The sequence below is a fragment of the Aspergillus candidus genome, assembly GCF_002847045.1.
Source record: "Aspergillus candidus strain CBS 102.13 unplaced genomic scaffold BDW47scaffold_14, whole genome shotgun sequence".
Taxonomy (NCBI): domain Eukaryota; kingdom Fungi; phylum Ascomycota; class Eurotiomycetes; order Eurotiales; family Aspergillaceae; genus Aspergillus; species Aspergillus candidus.
The window spans coordinates 316657-334333 of NW_020194019.1; the positions used below are offsets into that span (position 1 = coordinate 316657).

A 17677-nucleotide genomic window follows, 5' to 3' on the forward strand; every position below is an offset into this window, starting at 1 on the left:
GGAGAAGTGGGCGGTTATTGGGTCTATATTTATCGATTTCCTATATTTCTATTTATATATTGATATTCAAACGGAGGCACTGTCTATAGGATAGGTCAAGAGAAAATATACAATAGACAAAAGAAATAAAACTATATATCATCAGAATCGACATGAATCAACATGGAGACGGTGATATTGTTGAAAGAACGAGATGTATCCACGTGACCAGCCACACCAGCCACAGTTGGCCTGGATTCTCAGTCACCAACTCCATCCTCATTTCTTCTTCACTTCAACTTCTTCTTTCTCTTGAACCTCACCTTCTCCTCTCCCATCGACTCTTTCCTTTCTTCTCTTTCTCCTATTTCTTTTCTCTGATTCATGTTTTTCTCCCTTCCCATCTCTTTATCCCCCCACCCTTGATCCCATCAATCCCTTAATCTAGCAAGCAAGGCACGACAGAAAAAAGATGAGTGCTCGCGACCTCGTCGAAGGGGAGGCCATGATCGATGATGACGACGAGGAGGAGTTGGTCGACGATTATGAAGGCGAACCGGGCGAAGGCGCTCCCATCAAGCGCCGAGAGCAATACAATGACTCGAGTGAGGAGGAGGAGGATGATGACGATGAAGAGGCCGAACGCGCCGTATGTTCAATACCTACACACCTATATGTTTACACATACATCAACATCGATATGTTCATATGCATATCAATGTGTACTAATCGTAATAGGTCCGCGAAGGCTTCATCGATGACGACGACGAAGAGCTCGAAGGTCGCGCCGAACGGAGACGGGAGAAACGAAAGCGAAGACGACAGGAACGCGAACGCGAAGATGAACATCTGGATGAGGAGGATCTCGAGCTGATCGGGGAGCTCCATCCGGGCATGCAAGCCCCTGTCGCCGCAGAGGTATCTTACTTTTTTTCTCGTCTTTCAAAAAGTTGCAAAGATGCAGACTAATCCCCCCCCCAGTCCAAGTTCAAACGGTTAAAGCGTGGCCACAAAGATCGCGACCATCCCCAACCCTCCCACGGCATCGATGACATTTTCAACTCCGACGAGGAGGAGGAGGAACCCCCCGCCGAATACGGTCGATACAGACGCCACATGCATGAGGAGATGGGCGACTTCATCGAGGAGGACACCTTCTCCGATGAGGAGCAGCGCGACCAGGAAGACCTCGAGGTCGCTCGCCCCGCCCGCCCCGGTCTCTCCGCCCTCGGCGCCCCCGACGCCGCCGGCCTGGACGAGAACGCTCTCGAGGACATGCGCGCCGCCTTTGGTGACGGCAACGAGTACGGGTTCGCCCTTGACATGGAGGACCAGGAGGAGGAGCAGGAGGTCGTCCAGGAGAAGCACCTGGACCTCAAGGACGTCTTCGAGCCCTCTCAGCTCGCCGAGAAGATGTTGACAGAGGAGGACAACCAGATCCGCCTCACCGACGAGCCCGAGCGCCACCAAATCGCCCGCGCCCCCTACCGTCACGTCGTCCTGACCGAGGACCAGTTCCGCGAGGAGGCCGCCTGGATCTCCAACCTCATGCTGCTCAAGAAGCGCCTCGACCCCGACCTGCGCGAACCCTTCCAGCGCGCCGTCGCCAAGGTCCTTGAATTCCTCGTCACCGACGACTGGGAGGTTCCCTTCATCTTCCAACACCGCAAGGACTACATGATCCACGCCGTCAAGGTTCCCGTCGACGATGACGACGATCCCGACCGCGACCCCGGCACCGCCTACACCACCAAGGCCGAGAAGCTGCTCAACATGACCGACCTCTGGGACATCTTCGACCACGACCTCAAATTCCGCGCCCTCGTCGACAAGCGCAACACCATCCAGCGCACCGTCGACAACCTCCACGCCGTCGGCGAGATCGACGACCCTGTCGTCGCCGAGATGCTGCCCGCCGCCTCCACCATGGAGGAGCTGCAGGACGTCCAGGACTACCTTCACTTCCAGTACGCGGCCCAGCTGCGCGATCTGGCCCGGACGGACGATGCGAGCGGCGGCCCTAGCCGCCGCCGCGCCGCCGGCCGCTCGTTCTTCGAGCGCGTCCGGAACGCCCGCGCCTACGGCCTCGTGCGCGCCTGCGGCATCACCGCCGATGCGTTCGCTCAGAATGCTCTCAAGGCCGGCCGCCGCCAGTACACCGAAGACCCCGCCGAGTCCCCCGAGGCCGTCGCCGACGGCCTTTGCGACACCGACTTTGCCTCCGCCGATCACGTCACCAAGGCCGCTCGCGCCATGTTCGCCGAGGAGATGGTCATGAGCCCCAAGATGCGCAAGGTCGTCCGCCAGGCCTACTACATGAACGGCGCCGTCGACTGCATCCGCACCGAGAAGGGCCTGCGCCGCATCGACGAGCAGCACCCCTACTACGAGTTCAAGTACCTGCGCAACCAGCAGCTCAGCGACATCGCCCGTCAGCCCGAGCTCTACCTGCGCATGCTCCAGGCCGAGGCCGAGGGACTCGTCGATGTCCGCGTCCGCTTCGACCGCCTCGACCACTTCCGCCAGCGGCTCTACCCGGACCTCGAGTCCGACAACTACAGCGAGCTGGCCGACGCCTGGAACCGCCTGCGCCGCGAGTCCCTCGACCTGGCTCTCGGTAAGCTCGAGCGCCTCATCCACCGCGGCGTCAAGGAGAACATTCGCCAGGAGTGCGAGAACCACGTCGCCCGCGAGTGCCGCGACGCCTTCTCCCAGCGCCTCGACCAGGCCCCCTACAAGCCCAAGGGCATGGTGCTGGGGACCGTGCCCCGCGTCCTCGCCCTGTCCACCGGCTCCGGCATCGTCGGCCGCGACCCCATCCACTGGGCCTACGTCGAGGAGGACGGCCGCGTACTGGAGAACGGCCGGTTCACGGACCTGTCGGTCGGCGGCGACCCGGCCGACCGCCACGTGCCCGACGGGCGCGACCTGGACGCCCTCGCCGAGCTGGTGCGCCGCCGCCGCCCCGACGTTATCGGCGTCTCCGGCCAGACCCCCGAGACCCGCCGTCTCTACAAGCTGCTGACCGAGGCCGTCGACCGCCGCGACCTGCGCGGTGCCCCTTACACCGACGACCGCGACGCCGAGATCACCGACCGGCTCGAGGTCGTCATCGTCAATGACGAGGTGGCCCGCCTCTACCAGCACAGCGAGCGCGCCGCCCGCGATCACCCAGGGTTCGCCCCGCTGACCCGCTACTGCGTCGCCCTGGCCCGCTACCTGCAGAGCCCGCTCCGCGAGTACGCCGCGCTCGGCCGCGACGTCACCTCGCTGCCGCTCCAGCCCGGCCAGCAGCTGGTCGCACCCGAGCTGCTGCAGCGCCAGCTCGAGACGGCCCTGGTCGACATGGTCAACCTGGTCGGCGTCGACCTGAACGAGGCGGTTGGCGACACGGCCACGGCCAACCTGCTGCCCTACGTCTGCGGGCTGGGCCCGCGCAAGGCGGCCCACCTGCTCCAGATTGTCCACCTCAACGGCGGCGTGGTGACGGGCCGCGCCGCCCTGCTGGGCGTGCACACCCAGTACCCGGCGGTGGGCGTCAAGGTCTGGCACAATTGCGCCAGCTTCCTCTACGTCGACTTCGAGACGGCCGACCCGGACGCCGACCCGCTGGACAACACGCGGGTGCACCCGGAGGACTACGACATCGCGCGCAAGATGGCGGCCGACGCGCTCGAGCTGGACGAGGAGGACATCAAGGCGGAGACGGACGAGAACGGGGCCGGGGCGATCGTGCGCAAGCTGTTCCGCGAGGAAGCGCAGGACCGGGTCAACGACCTGATCCTCGAGGAGTACGCGGAGCAGCTGGAGCGGAATCTGAACCAGCGCAAGCGGGCGACGTTGGAGACGATCCGGGCGGAGCTGCAGCAGCCGTACGAGGAGCTGCGGAAGCCGTTCGCGCCGCTGGGCACGGACGCGATCTTCACGATGCTGACGGGCGAGACGACGGCGACGCTGGCCGAGGGCATGGTGGTGCCGGTGTCCCTCAAGCGCATCACCGACGACCACATCGACGGGCGGCTCGACTGCGGGGTCGACGCCCTGGTGCCCGAGGCGGAGCTGACGGACCGGTACGACCTGCCGGCGCGGGCCCTGTACGCGCCGCACCAGACGGTGCCGGCCAAGGTGCTGTTCCTCAACCGGAAGACCTTTACCTGCACGGTGTCGCTGCGGGCAGAGCAGGTGCAGCGCCCGACGGCCGGAGGCTCCGGGCGTGCTGGTTCCCGGCGGGCGCCGGGCGAGTGGGACGAGCGGCAGGAGCAGCGGGATCAGGCGGCGCTGCAGGCGGAGACACCGCGCGGGGAACGGGCGGTGCGAGTTATCAAGCACCCGCTGTTCCGACCGTTCGGGTCGGCGCAGGCGGAGGAGTTCTTGGGATCGCAGGCACGCGGCGACGTGGTGATCCGGCCGTCGTCCAAGGGACCGGACCACCTGGCGGTGACGTGGAAGGTGGCGGACGGAGTGTTCCAGCACCTGGACGTGCTGGAGCTGGACAAGGAGAACGAGTTCTCCGTGGGCCGGACGCTCAAGGTGGGGGGCCGCTACACGTACAGCGATCTGGACGATCTGATCTTCAACCACGTCAAGGCGATGGCCAAGAAGGTGGACGAGATGACGCTGCACGAGAAGTACCAGGAGGGGACGCGCGATGCAACCTGTATGTTTCCCTCTCCCTATCACCCCTCTCCACATTGGATGATGCTAATGTAGTAGACGCCTGGTTGAACACCTACACCAAAGCCAACCCCCGACGATCGGCGTACGCGTTCTGTATCGATCCCAAACATCCGGGGTACTTCTTCCTCTGCTTCAAGGCCGGGGAGCAGGCACCGCTGCACAGCTGGCCGGTCAAGGTGATTCCGCAAGGCTACGAGCTGCAACGCAATCCGTACCCGGACATGCGAGCGTTGTGTAATGGGTTCAAATTGCTGTTTACCAACATGCAAGCCACTCGACGACGGTAGTTTTCTATTTTCTTTCTGTATTATATGGATTATTTGTTCATTCTTTCTCGTAGGTTGGGTAGATTGTAGGGTGTCATTGATATACAATGCGGATAGAAATGTAACAGGGACATCAATATGGATACCACTATCAATACAAATATAAATAGATCTAAATCAATAGATAAATCTCAATACAAATAATATATTTTTCAATCTAAATAATATAAACTAAGACGGTCATGTGAACCTCGGTCAACTCGGCTCAACCTGGCCGAGTCTTTCTCCACTTCTCCATCTTACGCTCTCTCCATCTCACTCTCCTCGTCTCTCCTTTCAGCCTCATCGTGCCTTTCCCCTGCCTCATCTCACCTCCATTGTTGTACTCTTCTGTCGCTCTTATGTTTGCTCGGGTTTTCAAACCCCCAATCGCCCCTTGATCCACCATGGCCGCCATGGAGGAGTTGGAGATCCACAGCAAGGTGATTCCCCCAACCCCCGCTTGGATAGCCTCACGTTGGATAACCTCATGCTGACCAAACTCACCCCCCCCCCCAGTCCTACTTCGTTCGCTGGGTTCATGTCCAATCCGATCATACCATCTCCTGGAGTATCCAACCCCACAAAAAATCCATCAATTTCGGCATCTTCAAGCATCCCGGCGGCTCCGGCGTCTTGAGTTCCTCCTCCAGCCTCCCCACCGACAACACCGTCAACGTCTCCAATGAGAACCTCCCTGCTACCTCCGCCCGGGGGAATCTGCCGGCCGGCGCCTCAGTCGTCGACAAGTTGACTGGGATGGGCCTGCGCACGATCCACTGGGTCGGCAAATGCGAGGCTGATAAGATCGTCAAGGGGACGTATGCCGTGCCCCCCCATGAGGGGGGGAACTACGCCCTCGTCTTCGACAACACCTTCTCCAAACAGATCTCCAAGACCGTCACCCTCGTGCTTTTGACCTACCCCAGCGCCCTGCCCCCGCAGGCCGTCCCCGTGCCCCATGCCGCCGCCGCTCGGGGTGCCGGTCCCGACCGCGGGGACCCCGCCGCCGTCGATGGCCGCCCCCCGACCACCCGCCGCCGCGGCAACAGCGTCGCCCACGTCCTTCCTCAGCCTGGAGCCGCCGCTCACGACGGCTCAAACGCTCACACGGGCATCTTGCACAAGCGTCGCCGCAAGCGTCACCAGGGCTGGGCCCGTCGTTTCTTCGCCCTGGACTTTGCGACCGCCACGCTGTCCTACTACCACGATCGCAACGCCTCCGCCCTGCGCGGGTCCATACCCCTGTCTCTGGCTGCCGTCGCCTGCAACGAAAACTCCCGCGAGATCTCCATCGACTCGGGCACCGAGATATGGCACCTGCGCGCCCACAGCGATGAGGATTTCGTCGCCTGGAAGCGCGCCCTGGAGAAAGGCGCGTCCACCAAGACCGCCGCCGCCGCCGCCACCGAGGAGTTCTCTCACCAACCCCACGCCCCGTCCGAGCCATTGCTGCGTGTCCCGTCCATGCCCCACGCTCCGACCCCGTCCACGGCGGCCGAGGAGCGCGAGTGGTCCCAGGTCGAGAACCTCGTCCGTCGCGTGCGTGGGTCCCGCGACGCCGTGCGCCGCCTGGCCCAGGAGACCGACCCCAAGTACTTGACCGTCCCTGGTGCCGCCCCGGAGCGCCCACGCGGTCGCTCCCCGAGCCCGCACCCCGTGACGCCGCCTGAAGGTGCCGGCGACGAGTCGGCGGAGACGCGGGACCGTCGTCCGTTCTGGAAGCGGCGCACCCAGGGACCGCCCGGCGCGGGCCCTCCCTCCACCGCTACCAACCCCACACCCCCAAGCGGGCGGCGGACTCCCGTCGCCTCCTCCTCCTCCTCCTCCGCCGCCGCCGCCGCCTCGTCCACCCAGCTGGCCCCGCCGGACGCTGGCCCCGCGGAGGGCTCCGACGAGGTCCACCGCCACCTGATGAGCCTGCTACGGGACCTCGACGCGGTCGTCCACGACTTCTCTGGCCTGTTGACCGCCAGCCAGCAGCGTCGCCGCCAGCTGCCTACCTTGCACACCCAGCCACGGGCCAGCATGGAGTCGGAGGACGAGTTCTTTGACGCCGTCGACGACGGAGACCGTTCGCCGCTGCTGACCATCCACGGCGACAGCGACGACGAGGAGGCACCCGCCGCGGGGTCGGCCGCTGCTGCTGCTGCCGCTGCCGCCGCCGAGGCCGAGGACGACGTGGTGGACGACGACGTGCCATCGGACAGCGAGGGGGACGACGAGCCGGACGCACCCCCCGGCGGCGACGGCCGCGCCACCTCCCTGTTCCCCCCGAAGCCCAAGTCGCTCACGCCGCTGCCGCTCCGTCCCGTGTCGCGGCGCGCCAACATCACGGCGCCCACGGTCATGCCGCCCAGCCTGATCGGCTTCCTGCGCAAGAACGTCGGCAAGGACCTGTCCCAGATCTCGATGCCCGTGTCGGCCAACGAGCCGCTCTCCCTTCTGCAGCGCGCCGCCGAGGTCCTCGAGTACCCAGCGCTGCTGGACCAGGCTGCCGCGGCCACAGACCCCGTGCAGCGGCTGCTGCTCGTGACGGCGTTCGCGCTCGCCCCGCTCTCCAGCAACCGCGTGCGCGAGCGCGCCATCCGCAAGCCCTTCAACCCCCTACTGGGCGAGACCTACGAGCTCGTACGCGAAGACCTCGGTTTCCGCTTCATCGCCGAAAAGGTATCGCACCGCCCCGTGCAGCTCGCCTACCAAGCCGACTCGCGCGACTGGAGTCTAGCCCAGGCGCCCGTCCCGACGCAAAAGTTCTGGGGCAAATCCGCCGAGATCATCACCGAGGGCAAAGTCCGCCTGACGCTGCACGCAACCGGCGAGCGCTTCTCCTGGTCCCAGGCGACCTCCTTCCTGCGCAACATCATCGCCGGCGAGAAGTACGTCGAGCCCGTCGGCGAGATGACCGTCCTCAACGAATCCACCGGCCACAAGGCCATCTCCACCTTCAAAGCAGGCGGCATGTTCTCCGGCCGCAGCGAAGAAGTCACCACCAAGGTCGTCGACCCCAACGGCCGCGACCTGCCCCTCGGCCTAGCAGGCACGTGGACCACCTCCCTGCAGCTGACCCAAGGCGGAACTCCCACCGGAGGCAACCCGCTCTGGACAGCCGGCCCGCTCGTCTCCCAGGCGCCCAAGCACTACGGTTTGACCCGCTTCGCAGCCGTGCTCAACGAGGTCACGCCCATCGAAGACGGCCACGTCCCTGTTACAGATTCGCGCATGCGACCCGACCAGCGCGCCCTCGAAGACGGCGACGTCGACCGCGCGGAGACCGTCAAGGTCCGTCTGGAAGAAGGCCAGCGCGCTCGCCGTCGCGATATGGAAGCTGCGGGTGAGTCGTGGACGCCGCGCTGGTTCGCCAAGGTCGCGGACGATAATGCTGCTGACGGCGAGGCGCACTGGCGGTTGAAGGCTGGGAAGGATGGGTATTGGGAGGAGAGGGCCAGGGGGAGTTGGTCCGGGGTGGTGCCGGTGTTTGAGTAGTTTTTTTTCTTACATATTTTTTTTTTCTCTAACCTTTGCACACATTCGGTTTTGTAATTAGTTTCTTCTTTGTAGAATTTGTGTTGTGCAAAATGATTAGATGAATAGATCGATGTTGGTTCGCTCTACGGGTTTGGTTCTTTTGGAGGTGTGTGGAATATACTTGGTTCTGGTATTGTTCCTCTAGAAAGAGGGAGTATAATTGATACATTGTATACCCTGCTCCCCCCATCCATGCTCATAACGCATGTCTTCCGAAGTGCTGTTAGTGTTTGATAGGAGTCGAGCACTGAAGGTGTTGTCGCTTGATGAAAAGGTGACGACCGTTTGTGGGTACACAGTTCTGGTCGGTTGCTGGTCTGGCTTCCAGTCTTCTGAAGCCACTCTGTAGTGTCGACCACATCGCGGACCGGGTGATTCTGCGGCCAGTCGGTCTATGGAGTAGGCAGCTTTCGTGATAATCCCCAGGCAGGTCGGACCGGCCGAGATGCCTTTCGACCGGGCTGTAATGTGTAAAACAGACAGTCCGCAGTCAATATAGGATCATCGAGATAGCGTTTCTGTCACAGTGCAGTGCTAAGTCGATGTCAAACAGTGTGATCATCGGCTACTGCTGCGCCAACACCTGCTCCAAGATCCGCTGCGACTTGTCTCCCTCGAGATACTCCCTCCCTTCCCGACTGAGGTCATCGTCCTCCTCATCGTGATCGTCCCCAACCTCCAAATCGACCTGCAAACTAGCCTCGTAAGCACCCATGACGGTCTCCTCGTCAACGCGCACACCCCCCTGCACCAGCACCCGGATACACTGCGCCAGCCGCGCGATCTCACGACGCGTCTGGGGGGCAATCTCGTCGTTCTGGCTGGAGTACACCGAGCTGGAGACCATCTCTTCCATGCGCGTGATCGACACGTTCTCTGTTGTCGATGACGCGGCCGCTGTGTCTTCCGCGTGCTTCGAGATCCAGATGTATCCGTTCACGCCCAGGATGACGTCCACGTCGCCGCCGCCGTTCGCCGTGTTCACCGTCCACACCTGTCGACGCGACCGCACCACACCGCCGCCTGCACTGGCCGCACCAGCACCACTCCCCGCGGCTCCCCCCGCGGCAGCAGCGCCCACCCCACCTTTCACACTCGAGCTCGACGCCCCGCTCCCACCCGCACCAGTCACAGCCAAAAAGACACCATTCCGCAACTTCCCGTACTTGAGCGAGCGGGTATGCAACGACGCCGCACCATCCTGATGCACATTCTGCACCTCCGCAACAACCAGATCTCCCTCGCTGAAGAACGTGCGAATCTGCAGCTCGTCGGCGCTGGTCCGGCGGCGCAGGATACCACCCGGCAGGTTAATCGCGGACAGAGGCAGCTGGGCGAGCAGCGGCGCCGCGACGTCGACTTTCCACCGGCGAGACTGGACCTCCACGATGCGGCCGACGACTAGGTCTCCGATTTCGGGCGCGTACCGCGCGCGCAGCGGCTGCACGGAGAGCAGTTTGTTGGTTTTTTGGACGGTTCCGGCGACGGTGGCGATTATGGATGTTGAGAGGGGGGCGGAGTAGGTGCCGTGGCCTCTGGTTCTCTGGTTAGTATGTATTTCGTTTTGTCATTCCCCGACTGGGGGAGGTTGCTGTGATGGTAAGGAGGGAAAGGAGGGAATACCTCATCCACTGCGGATCATCTGTGACGACCTCGCCGGGCGTCACTACCCCCGTGCTGATGTCTAGCCCTGCCATCCGGAGACCTTGTTTGGAGGACTGGCCGGGTTCGAGGTTGACGCCGCCGTCGGAGTCGACGGACATCGAGTCCATGTCGGAGTCGGGGTAGGTCACATCGCCGGTGTCGGTGACCGGGGGGAGGATCGTGATTGCCATTCTCTCTGTTCAAGGGAGATTAAGAAGGGAAATGAAGAATGTGGTGGGAGAAAAGTAGAATCAAGTGAGGGAGAGTGACGTCTTGAGCATCTTTTTTTCTTCTTTGGTGGAAGTCTTGGCGGGATACAAACAGGGCAAACGGGACAGACGGGACAGACGGGACAAACTGGACAAACACGGACTCTGACTGTAGTTGTGCAGTACAGTCCAAGGGAGATATGTATGCTGTGGATTATGGTACAAACGTATGATATCTTTACTATTGATGGCAAATTATAGATGGACAATGTTAGAATCGCTGCAAAAAGCAATGCGTTACACAGATGAATAGAACGTCAACAGGGAGTTCCATCATAATCAGATCGTCGACGCCGGGACTAATAATACAGAGATAAGAAACTGAAACGATTCAAAGAAAAAAATAAAAGAAAAGAAAAGAGACGGAGGTAAGGGAGAGAATTTCATGCCCCCGCCCCCGATGACCGCTTCGACGACCGCTTCGAAGTCGAACCCCCATCCTCTTTCTTCTTGCGGTTGGCGCGGCTACCACCACCTCCGCCCTTCTTCGGCCCCGTCTCATCATCGCGCTTCCGCTTGTTCTTCGCACCCCCCGACGTAGGTCCCGTATCAACCGTTGAGCCGTCCTCGTCATGCGTGTCGTCGTCCTTGCGCTGGGGAGGCGCCCTCTTCGAGGTGCGGAGGTTCGACGGCCGCGAGGTCGACTTCTCCGAGGCATTCTCGTTGTCCTGGAGGAAGATCTGCGGCTGGTTCCGTCGCAGCCAGTTGTACACGGAGATGGGATTCCGCAGCGCTGCATCGCGCTCCCGTTCGGCAAAGGACGGCTTGTCAGTCGCGCGGCCGAGCTGAAGCGCCGCCGACTCGTCGCCCAACTTGGCGTCCATCGACAGGTAATACTCGGTTTCGTGCTCCGGCGTGAGAAAGCCCAGAGACTGCTCAAATTGGGAGCCTGGCGCGCGGTCGTCGGCGCCCTCCTCGGGCCGGGGGTCCGTGTGAGGGGTTTGGATCAACGAGCGGTAGTGCAGTCGCGGCGCAAACGCCTTGCCGTGCTTGATGGTGTTCTCCAGGTCGTGGTACGCGTCGACTGAGAGATGTCCTGCCGCCAGCTCCGCCTTCGCATCTTTCAGTCGAGACACAGCTGCCGTGGGGTCTCGGTGTACCGGCGATGATTCTCTGTGGGGGGTGGGCAGAAAGTCGCCTTCGTCGTCGTCGCCGGGAGCCGTCAGGTCGTACCGCACGTCTGGGGCGATGTGGAGACTGTCGTTGAATTCCAGCAGAACTTCGAGCAGCTGACTGTATCCGGGTTAATCACCGAAATGCTCAATAGGGGGGGGTTAGATCGTCGCGTACTCGTTCTGCTCCTGGATCCTCTTGGAGATGTCTTGGATACGTAACTCCTCGCGGATGAGCGCCTCGCTGTCTCGCATGCGCACCTCAAATTGAACCTTGAGCTTGGCGAACTTTTTCCTATAAGCATACTGTGTTAGTTGGGTTTCCTGGGACCGTGTCCGGGATAGGAATGAATCGCGCGTACTTGAAGGACCGGGCGGATGCCTTGGTAGGGGCTGCGGGTGCATCGGGGAGGCTCTCGGCCGCGGAGGCCTCTTCGGGGTAATGGGACATGATGGCTCCCAGAGTGATCAGAAGTGAGGTCGAATGGAATATGGGATCGTCGTTGAGTCGACACCGAGAGACACGATGGATGGATGAAGCTGAATGAACAATCAATATCATTCCATGAAGGAATCCGGGATGAGTGAGGGAGACGGAAGGCGGTATCGTATGGTATGGTATCTGGTCCAAGGCGGAGTGTATTCTGCCCGTCTTTCCCAAGAAAAAAAAAGATGAAAAAAAGCGATCAGCCGTCTCAGATTCCTCATCTATTTTTCTATTCGATCAATCGCTCTATATTTGACATTACGGGTGCTTTTTTTTTAAGGGTTATATTCGATTTGTTCCATTCTTGTGATCTTTTTAAAACCGACAGACCGCAGCAAACACATCTCCCACAATGACGGACGCCGGGGAAGGAATCCAGAAAAAGCGCAAGCTGCCCGAGGTCTCGGAGATCGAGATCGATGTGTCGGCCCCCGAACCGCCCTCGAAGAAGGCCCTGCGAAAAGCGAAGAAGAAGGGTGCCGAGGACCCATCCGACGCCACCACCGACAAGCCCACCGAGGAGACGGACCCCAAGAAGGAGGACCCTGCCGCGGCGAAGCGGTCGGAGTACGGAGTCTGGATTGGAAACTTGCCCTTCTCAGCGACCAAGGACGACGTCCGTCGATTCTTCACGACCCACTGCTCCTTTTCGGAGACCACCATCACCCGCCTGCACATGCCGCGGCCGGCCGACAAGAACGCCCGCGCGCAGAACCGAGGATTCGCCTACGTTGACTTCTCGACGGCCAAGGCCGCGACGGAGGCGGTGGGCCTGAGCGAGAAGCTCCTGACGGGTCGCCGTGTGTTGATCAAGGATGCGAAAAGCTTTACGGGTCGGCCTCAGCCGACGGAGGGAGAGGACGGCCAGAAGGCTGGCACCGCGGCGGCGGTGTCCGGCCCCCCGCCCTCGAAGCGCATATTCGTCGGAAACCTTGGCTTCGACACGACCAAGGAGATGCTGGAGGAGCACCTGGGGCAGTGCGGCCCTATTAACGATGTCCACATGGCTACCTTCCAGGACAGTGGGAAATGCAAGGGCTACGCGTGGGTGAGATTCCAGGATCTGGCGGCAGCGGAAGCCGCGGTCAAGGGATTTGTGATGGTCAAGGAAGATGACGAGGATGAGGAGGAGGAGGAGGAAGAGGAGGAGAAGGAGGAGGAGAAGAAGGAGGACGCGGAGTCTTCGAAACAGCGCCGAAAGCCCAAGAAGCCGCAGCAGAGACGGGTGTGGGTGAACAACCTGTTAGGGCGACGCATGCGAATGGAATTTGCGGAAGATGCCACCACCCGGTATAACAAACGCTACGGGAAGGGCAGCAAGACCAGAACGAAGGATGGTGAGGGTGACGCGACTGGCGATGCGATCAGGGAAATGCCTGCGCGTGCCAAGCGCGATAAACCGGATTATACTAGATACGATTCGGATACGGTGCAGAAGCTGAGCGGTGCCATTGTGGAGGCCAAGGGACAGAAGGTCACTTTTGACTGAGCCCATCCAATGTGTCTGAGACAAGGAGAGGGAGGGTTAAGGAAGGAGGAGGAACGAGAAGATGCACAGAAGAGACAACCGGATAACCAGGACAGCTTGGGAGAGTGCGAACTCGCTATGGAAGGCAAGGGGAACTCCTTACTGGACAGACCGGTGTTCTTTCTGATGACTGTGATTCTGGAGGGATTCCTTGCAGGGCCAGCGTCGACTTTCCGATCATGCCTTGGTATTGGCTGTCTCACCACGTCGAGGTTGGCGGACATGAGCCCATCTCTTATCCACTGATACCCGCGAGTTGCCTGTTACCTTTTTTATTTAACTTTTATCAATATTATTTCTTTTTTTTTTGTTTTTCTTTTTTTTTTTTTCCCCCCTCTTTCCTTTTTACCCTTGTCCCATCAATCTTTCTTCTCATATTCATGTCTGTATCGAGACTTTGACCATCTCCTAATCAAGGAGTTTCATTGTTTCTATCAGTCATCGAACAGGCCGTGTGTGCGGGGCGACGTTTCACATGCCGGCTGCGAGATCACCCCAACCCAGCGCTGGACTGGAATTGGTGGACTGGGGTGGAACGGACGGAACTGGCACAGGGATTGGCAGAGACAGAAACTGCGATTGGTACTAGGATTGACACTGGATTGACACTGGATTGACACTGGATTGACACTGGATTGACACTGGATTGACACTGAGAGGAGACGATGGATTGACCACGCTTAGTCAGTGGACGACATCATGGTCACATTCATGATGGCAGGACGACCACGAAACTATAGTGGTTGATTGGGTTTGTTTTGGAATGGCATAGCGGTGTGAAGTCTTCCGAGCCATGGAAGACTCAGGAGGAAGATGATAGAGAAGAGGATCGAGAAGATGAAAAAAAAAGAGAATAGTCTATAGTTAAGTACAAATATACAAGCATATAATGATATAATTATATAATATAATTATGTTGATAAAGGAAGAAGTTCTAGAATCACCAGCCAGACTAAACCCGATCGGGCAGATTGACACGGATGTCAGATTAATATTCCCAGTCGCTTAACTCCACCTTCAATGGGATAATATTATCCTATCGTCATTATTATTATTATGATCTTTCTCCAACTCTCTTTCAACCTCCATCATCTCTTCATCTTCTCTTCTTCTCTTCTTCCCTTCTTCTTCTTTTCAACTTGTTCCTCCTCTCCTCCTTCGCTTCTCTTTTTTGATTCTCTTCTTCATCCTCTTTTCTTCTCCTCTTCATCTATCTCTCTCCCTCTGTCCCTCGTCTGGGTCGCCCTCGTTTTCGAGCTGCCTTTCTTCCTTCCCTTCCTTTTCCCCTTCTTCTCCACCTTCTTCCTTAATCCTGATTCCATTCTGAACGCACGTCGTTGATTCCTTCTACTTCTCTTCTTCTTATTTTCTTCCCTCTTCCATCTCTACGGCCGTATTGTTGTTGATTCTATTGCTTGACCCGACTGTGGGAATCTCGGTCCCCCCATTCTTCCTCCCGGACGGTCAACCCGCCGTCGTGCCTCCCCCAGTGTAAACCGACCTTCAGTTACGATCTCGATCTGCCATATTGGATCATTTCAACCACAGCTTTCCTCCCCTCTCTCCTCGTCTTTCGTCGCTCACCGAGCTCTGTGGAGGAGTCGACCACTGCGGTCCTCATTACATCATAATTACTCACCACCGTCATGGCTCCCCGCCGTCACAACATCGGCGCGAGTCGTCGCCGGAGGAGGGAGGAGGAAGGGGAAGATGAAGGTTCGGTAGATGGAGGCTTGGAAGAGGATTCCCTGAGCGAGGGGTCGGTTGCCAGTCATCCGGATGGGGAAGATGCGGATGGGGAGGTCACCGATGAAAGTGATGATGAGGTGTCGACATCGGTCCGGGCGGAGGACACCACCAACGGTCATCACGCCCACCAACACCATCACCGCCAGCACCATCATCCCCAGGTAAATGGCGGTCGCCGTTCCAAACCCACCCACCCGCCGTCCGTTCGACGTCATTCCGCCTCCCCCGGAAAACGGCAGTTGACGACCACCGTATCCGACACCGAGACGATGATGAACGGTCTCAGGGTATCCAACGACACCGCCGACGGGCCCGAGATCGATCGCATCAGGAGTCCCAAGGGAGACCGCGCCCGCCAGACCGGGCGGACCCCGTCCGCTCCGCCCACCGAGCAACGGCGCGAATCGTTGGCTGACAAGAAACGCCGGGAACCCGAAAAGCCCGCCAAGGAGAAGGAGGAGAATCCTCCTTTCGTGCCCACCCGCGGCAGCTTCTTCCTGCACGATAAGCGCTCCACCGAGTCGGCCTCCAACGGCCACAAGCCGTTCAACAAATCCAAGTCCCGCCCGTACGGCTTGATCGTGGACGGCAACGTCCGCCGGTATGTACTCTTACCCACCCCTTAAATACATGTCTCTGACCGCTTTAGACACCCCGCGCGAACGGATGCCAGCCAAGGGCCTTGGAGACATGACCTCCACGACACCGTCGTCGGCGCCGGTCCACCGCCCTCGAAGTTGGCCCCCGCCGCCCACGGCCCCGTCAACCATCCGCCTAAGCCCGTCCCCATTGCCCCCAAGTCGGCCCCGCCCAACCGATCATTTTCCAGTACCACGTTGATCGGGAATGTCCCCGTCGTGGTCTTCCTGCCGGGCATGCCGGCCCCGGTTCCCTGCGCGTCCGTCGCGAAGAAACAGTATACCCGTCTCCCGGAGCATCGTCCGCCCCTGCGTCGCGATAAACCCGTCCGCATCTCGCTCCCCGACCAACCCGCCCGGTACATCCTGCCGGCCACCGAGCGATCCTTCATCTTCATCCCCCGAGCGCTGCGTCCCAACCAGCAGGCCTATCGCGGTCGAGGCCGCGGTGGGTTCTACGGCGGCGGCCGCCGTCCCAGCTTCTATGCCGGATCCACCTACGCGCCCAGTGTGGCCATGAGCCGCCGCTCCTCCCTCGGGAAACCGCCCTCGCACGAGGGATATCCCTCGCCCGCCGGGTCGATGCTCTCGCGGCAGACGATGGTGGCCGCCGCCGCTGCCGCCGAGAGCAACAAGCCCGTGGTTCGCCTGCCCCCTCCGCATCGGCCCCCCGGGGGTCTCCCCCCGGCGACAGCGGGCCCCGGTGCGATGCCCCCGGTCGGTCCTCCGGCGCTCCCGCATCCCCCACCGCAGCATCCGGCCTACCGCGAGAGCCGTCCGGCGCCCATCCCGATGCATCAGCCCCGCCCCCAGAAGACGGTGTCGGTGGCCGACATCGAGACGCCCGCCAGCTTCCCCTACAACCCGCCCCAGCCGCAGGCGGAGCCGCCCTTCCATCACCAGGTGCCCGCCCCCGTCAGCGGCCCGGGCTACGGCCCCGACGCGTCGGCTCCGCCCGCGATGACGCCGCTGTCTCAGATCCCTGAGCGGGCGATCCACGCGCAGCCGTTCCAGCCGCACGCGTATCCGCCGATGCAACCGTACTACCCGACTGGCTACCCCGGCGGGGGTGTCTACTACCCCGGTCCGGGAACGGAGTATCCGCCGTACCAGGCGGGCGTGGGACCGGGCACCACCTCGGTGCCGCCCTTCGCGCCGGGGCAGCCCGGCACGGTGGCGCACGAGGCCGGGGGTACGGTCTACTTTTACGACGCGTCCCAGCTGTACCCGAACGCGCAGTATGGTGTGCCGGCGGGGGCCGGACCTGGTGGGGTGGTGGGGATGGGCGGGATGATGACCCCGCCGGGGGCAACATATTACTATCCCACGGGCCCGGGCGGTGCCGCCTATTATGGCACGCAGTAGCCATCTCGTTGGTCGTTCATCGACTTCTTTTTTCTTGTCCTTTCTTTCCTTTCCCGTTCTCTGTGACATTCTCTCTCTTTGTTTCTTTGATACTCCGCCGGGGTCATTCCCCGAGCCTTGACCTCGATCATCACTCGCTGACTCTTTTTCCTTTCCGTCTCTGTGCGATTCCATGTGTTCTTTTGGCATGTTCAAGCTTCACGATCTCTCCGTCGTATGTTTCCACCGCGTGGACTCTTCCACATTGTCCTTTTCCCTGTCGAATTGATACGTTTCCCTTACGTTTTCCTTTTAAACCTTTCATTTTTCTTTCTCCCTTGCCTTCTCTTTTTCTGTTTTCGTGTGTTTTCTTTCTTTGATTTGTGTTAGATCCGGGCTCCATGCATTTCTAGCGAT

At 60.3% G+C, this 17677-nt stretch overlaps 5 protein-coding genes across 5 annotated transcripts; 4 read left to right on the forward strand and 1 right to left on the reverse strand.

The window, feature by feature from the left end:
* Positions 1–451: 451 nt before the first annotated feature.
* Positions 452–4943, forward strand: spt6 (chromatin-remodeling histone chaperone SPT6; the record flags this gene model as incomplete). Its single annotated transcript, XM_024814971.1, has 4 exons — positions 452–628; positions 718–897; positions 961–4636; positions 4693–4943. The coding sequence occupies 4 exons, from the start codon at positions 452–454 to the stop codon at positions 4941–4943; spliced, it is 4284 nt and encodes a 1427-aa protein (XP_024673360.1).
* Positions 4944–5262: 319 nt separating this feature from the next.
* BDW47DRAFT_130990 (oxysterol-binding protein related protein OSH3) lies at positions 5263–8447 on the forward strand (the record flags this gene model as incomplete). Its single annotated transcript, XM_024817220.1, has 2 exons — positions 5263–5404; positions 5481–8447. The coding sequence occupies exons 1-2, from the start codon at positions 5369–5371 to the stop codon at positions 8445–8447; spliced, it is 3003 nt and encodes a 1000-aa protein (XP_024673361.1). The 5' UTR covers positions 5263–5368.
* Positions 8448–9054: 607 nt separating this feature from the next.
* Positions 9055–11919, reverse strand: BDW47DRAFT_116687 (IEC3 subunit of the Ino80 complex, chromatin re-modelling-domain-containing protein; the record flags this gene model as incomplete). Its single annotated transcript, XM_024814972.1, has 4 exons — positions 9055–10024; positions 10113–10325; positions 10808–11635; positions 11693–11919. 4 exons carry the CDS (start codon positions 11917–11919, stop codon positions 9055–9057), a joined length of 2238 nt encoding a protein of 745 aa, XP_024673362.1.
* A 329-nt stretch (positions 11920–12248) lies between these two features.
* BDW47DRAFT_103510 (putative RNA binding protein Rnp24) lies at positions 12249–13858 on the forward strand. Its single transcript, XM_024812088.1, has one exon. It carries the CDS (start codon positions 12354–12356, stop codon positions 13488–13490), a length of 1137 nt encoding a protein of 378 aa, XP_024673363.1. The 5' UTR covers positions 12249–12353; the 3' UTR covers positions 13491–13858.
* Positions 13859–15175: 1317 nt separating this feature from the next.
* Positions 15176–17281, forward strand: BDW47DRAFT_124664 (uncharacterized protein; the record flags this gene model as incomplete). Its single annotated transcript, XM_024816293.1, has 2 exons — positions 15176–15879; positions 15928–17281. 2 exons carry the CDS (start codon positions 15176–15178, stop codon positions 17279–17281), a joined length of 2058 nt encoding a protein of 685 aa, XP_024673364.1.
* Between the last annotated feature and the right edge of the window lie 396 nt (positions 17282–17677).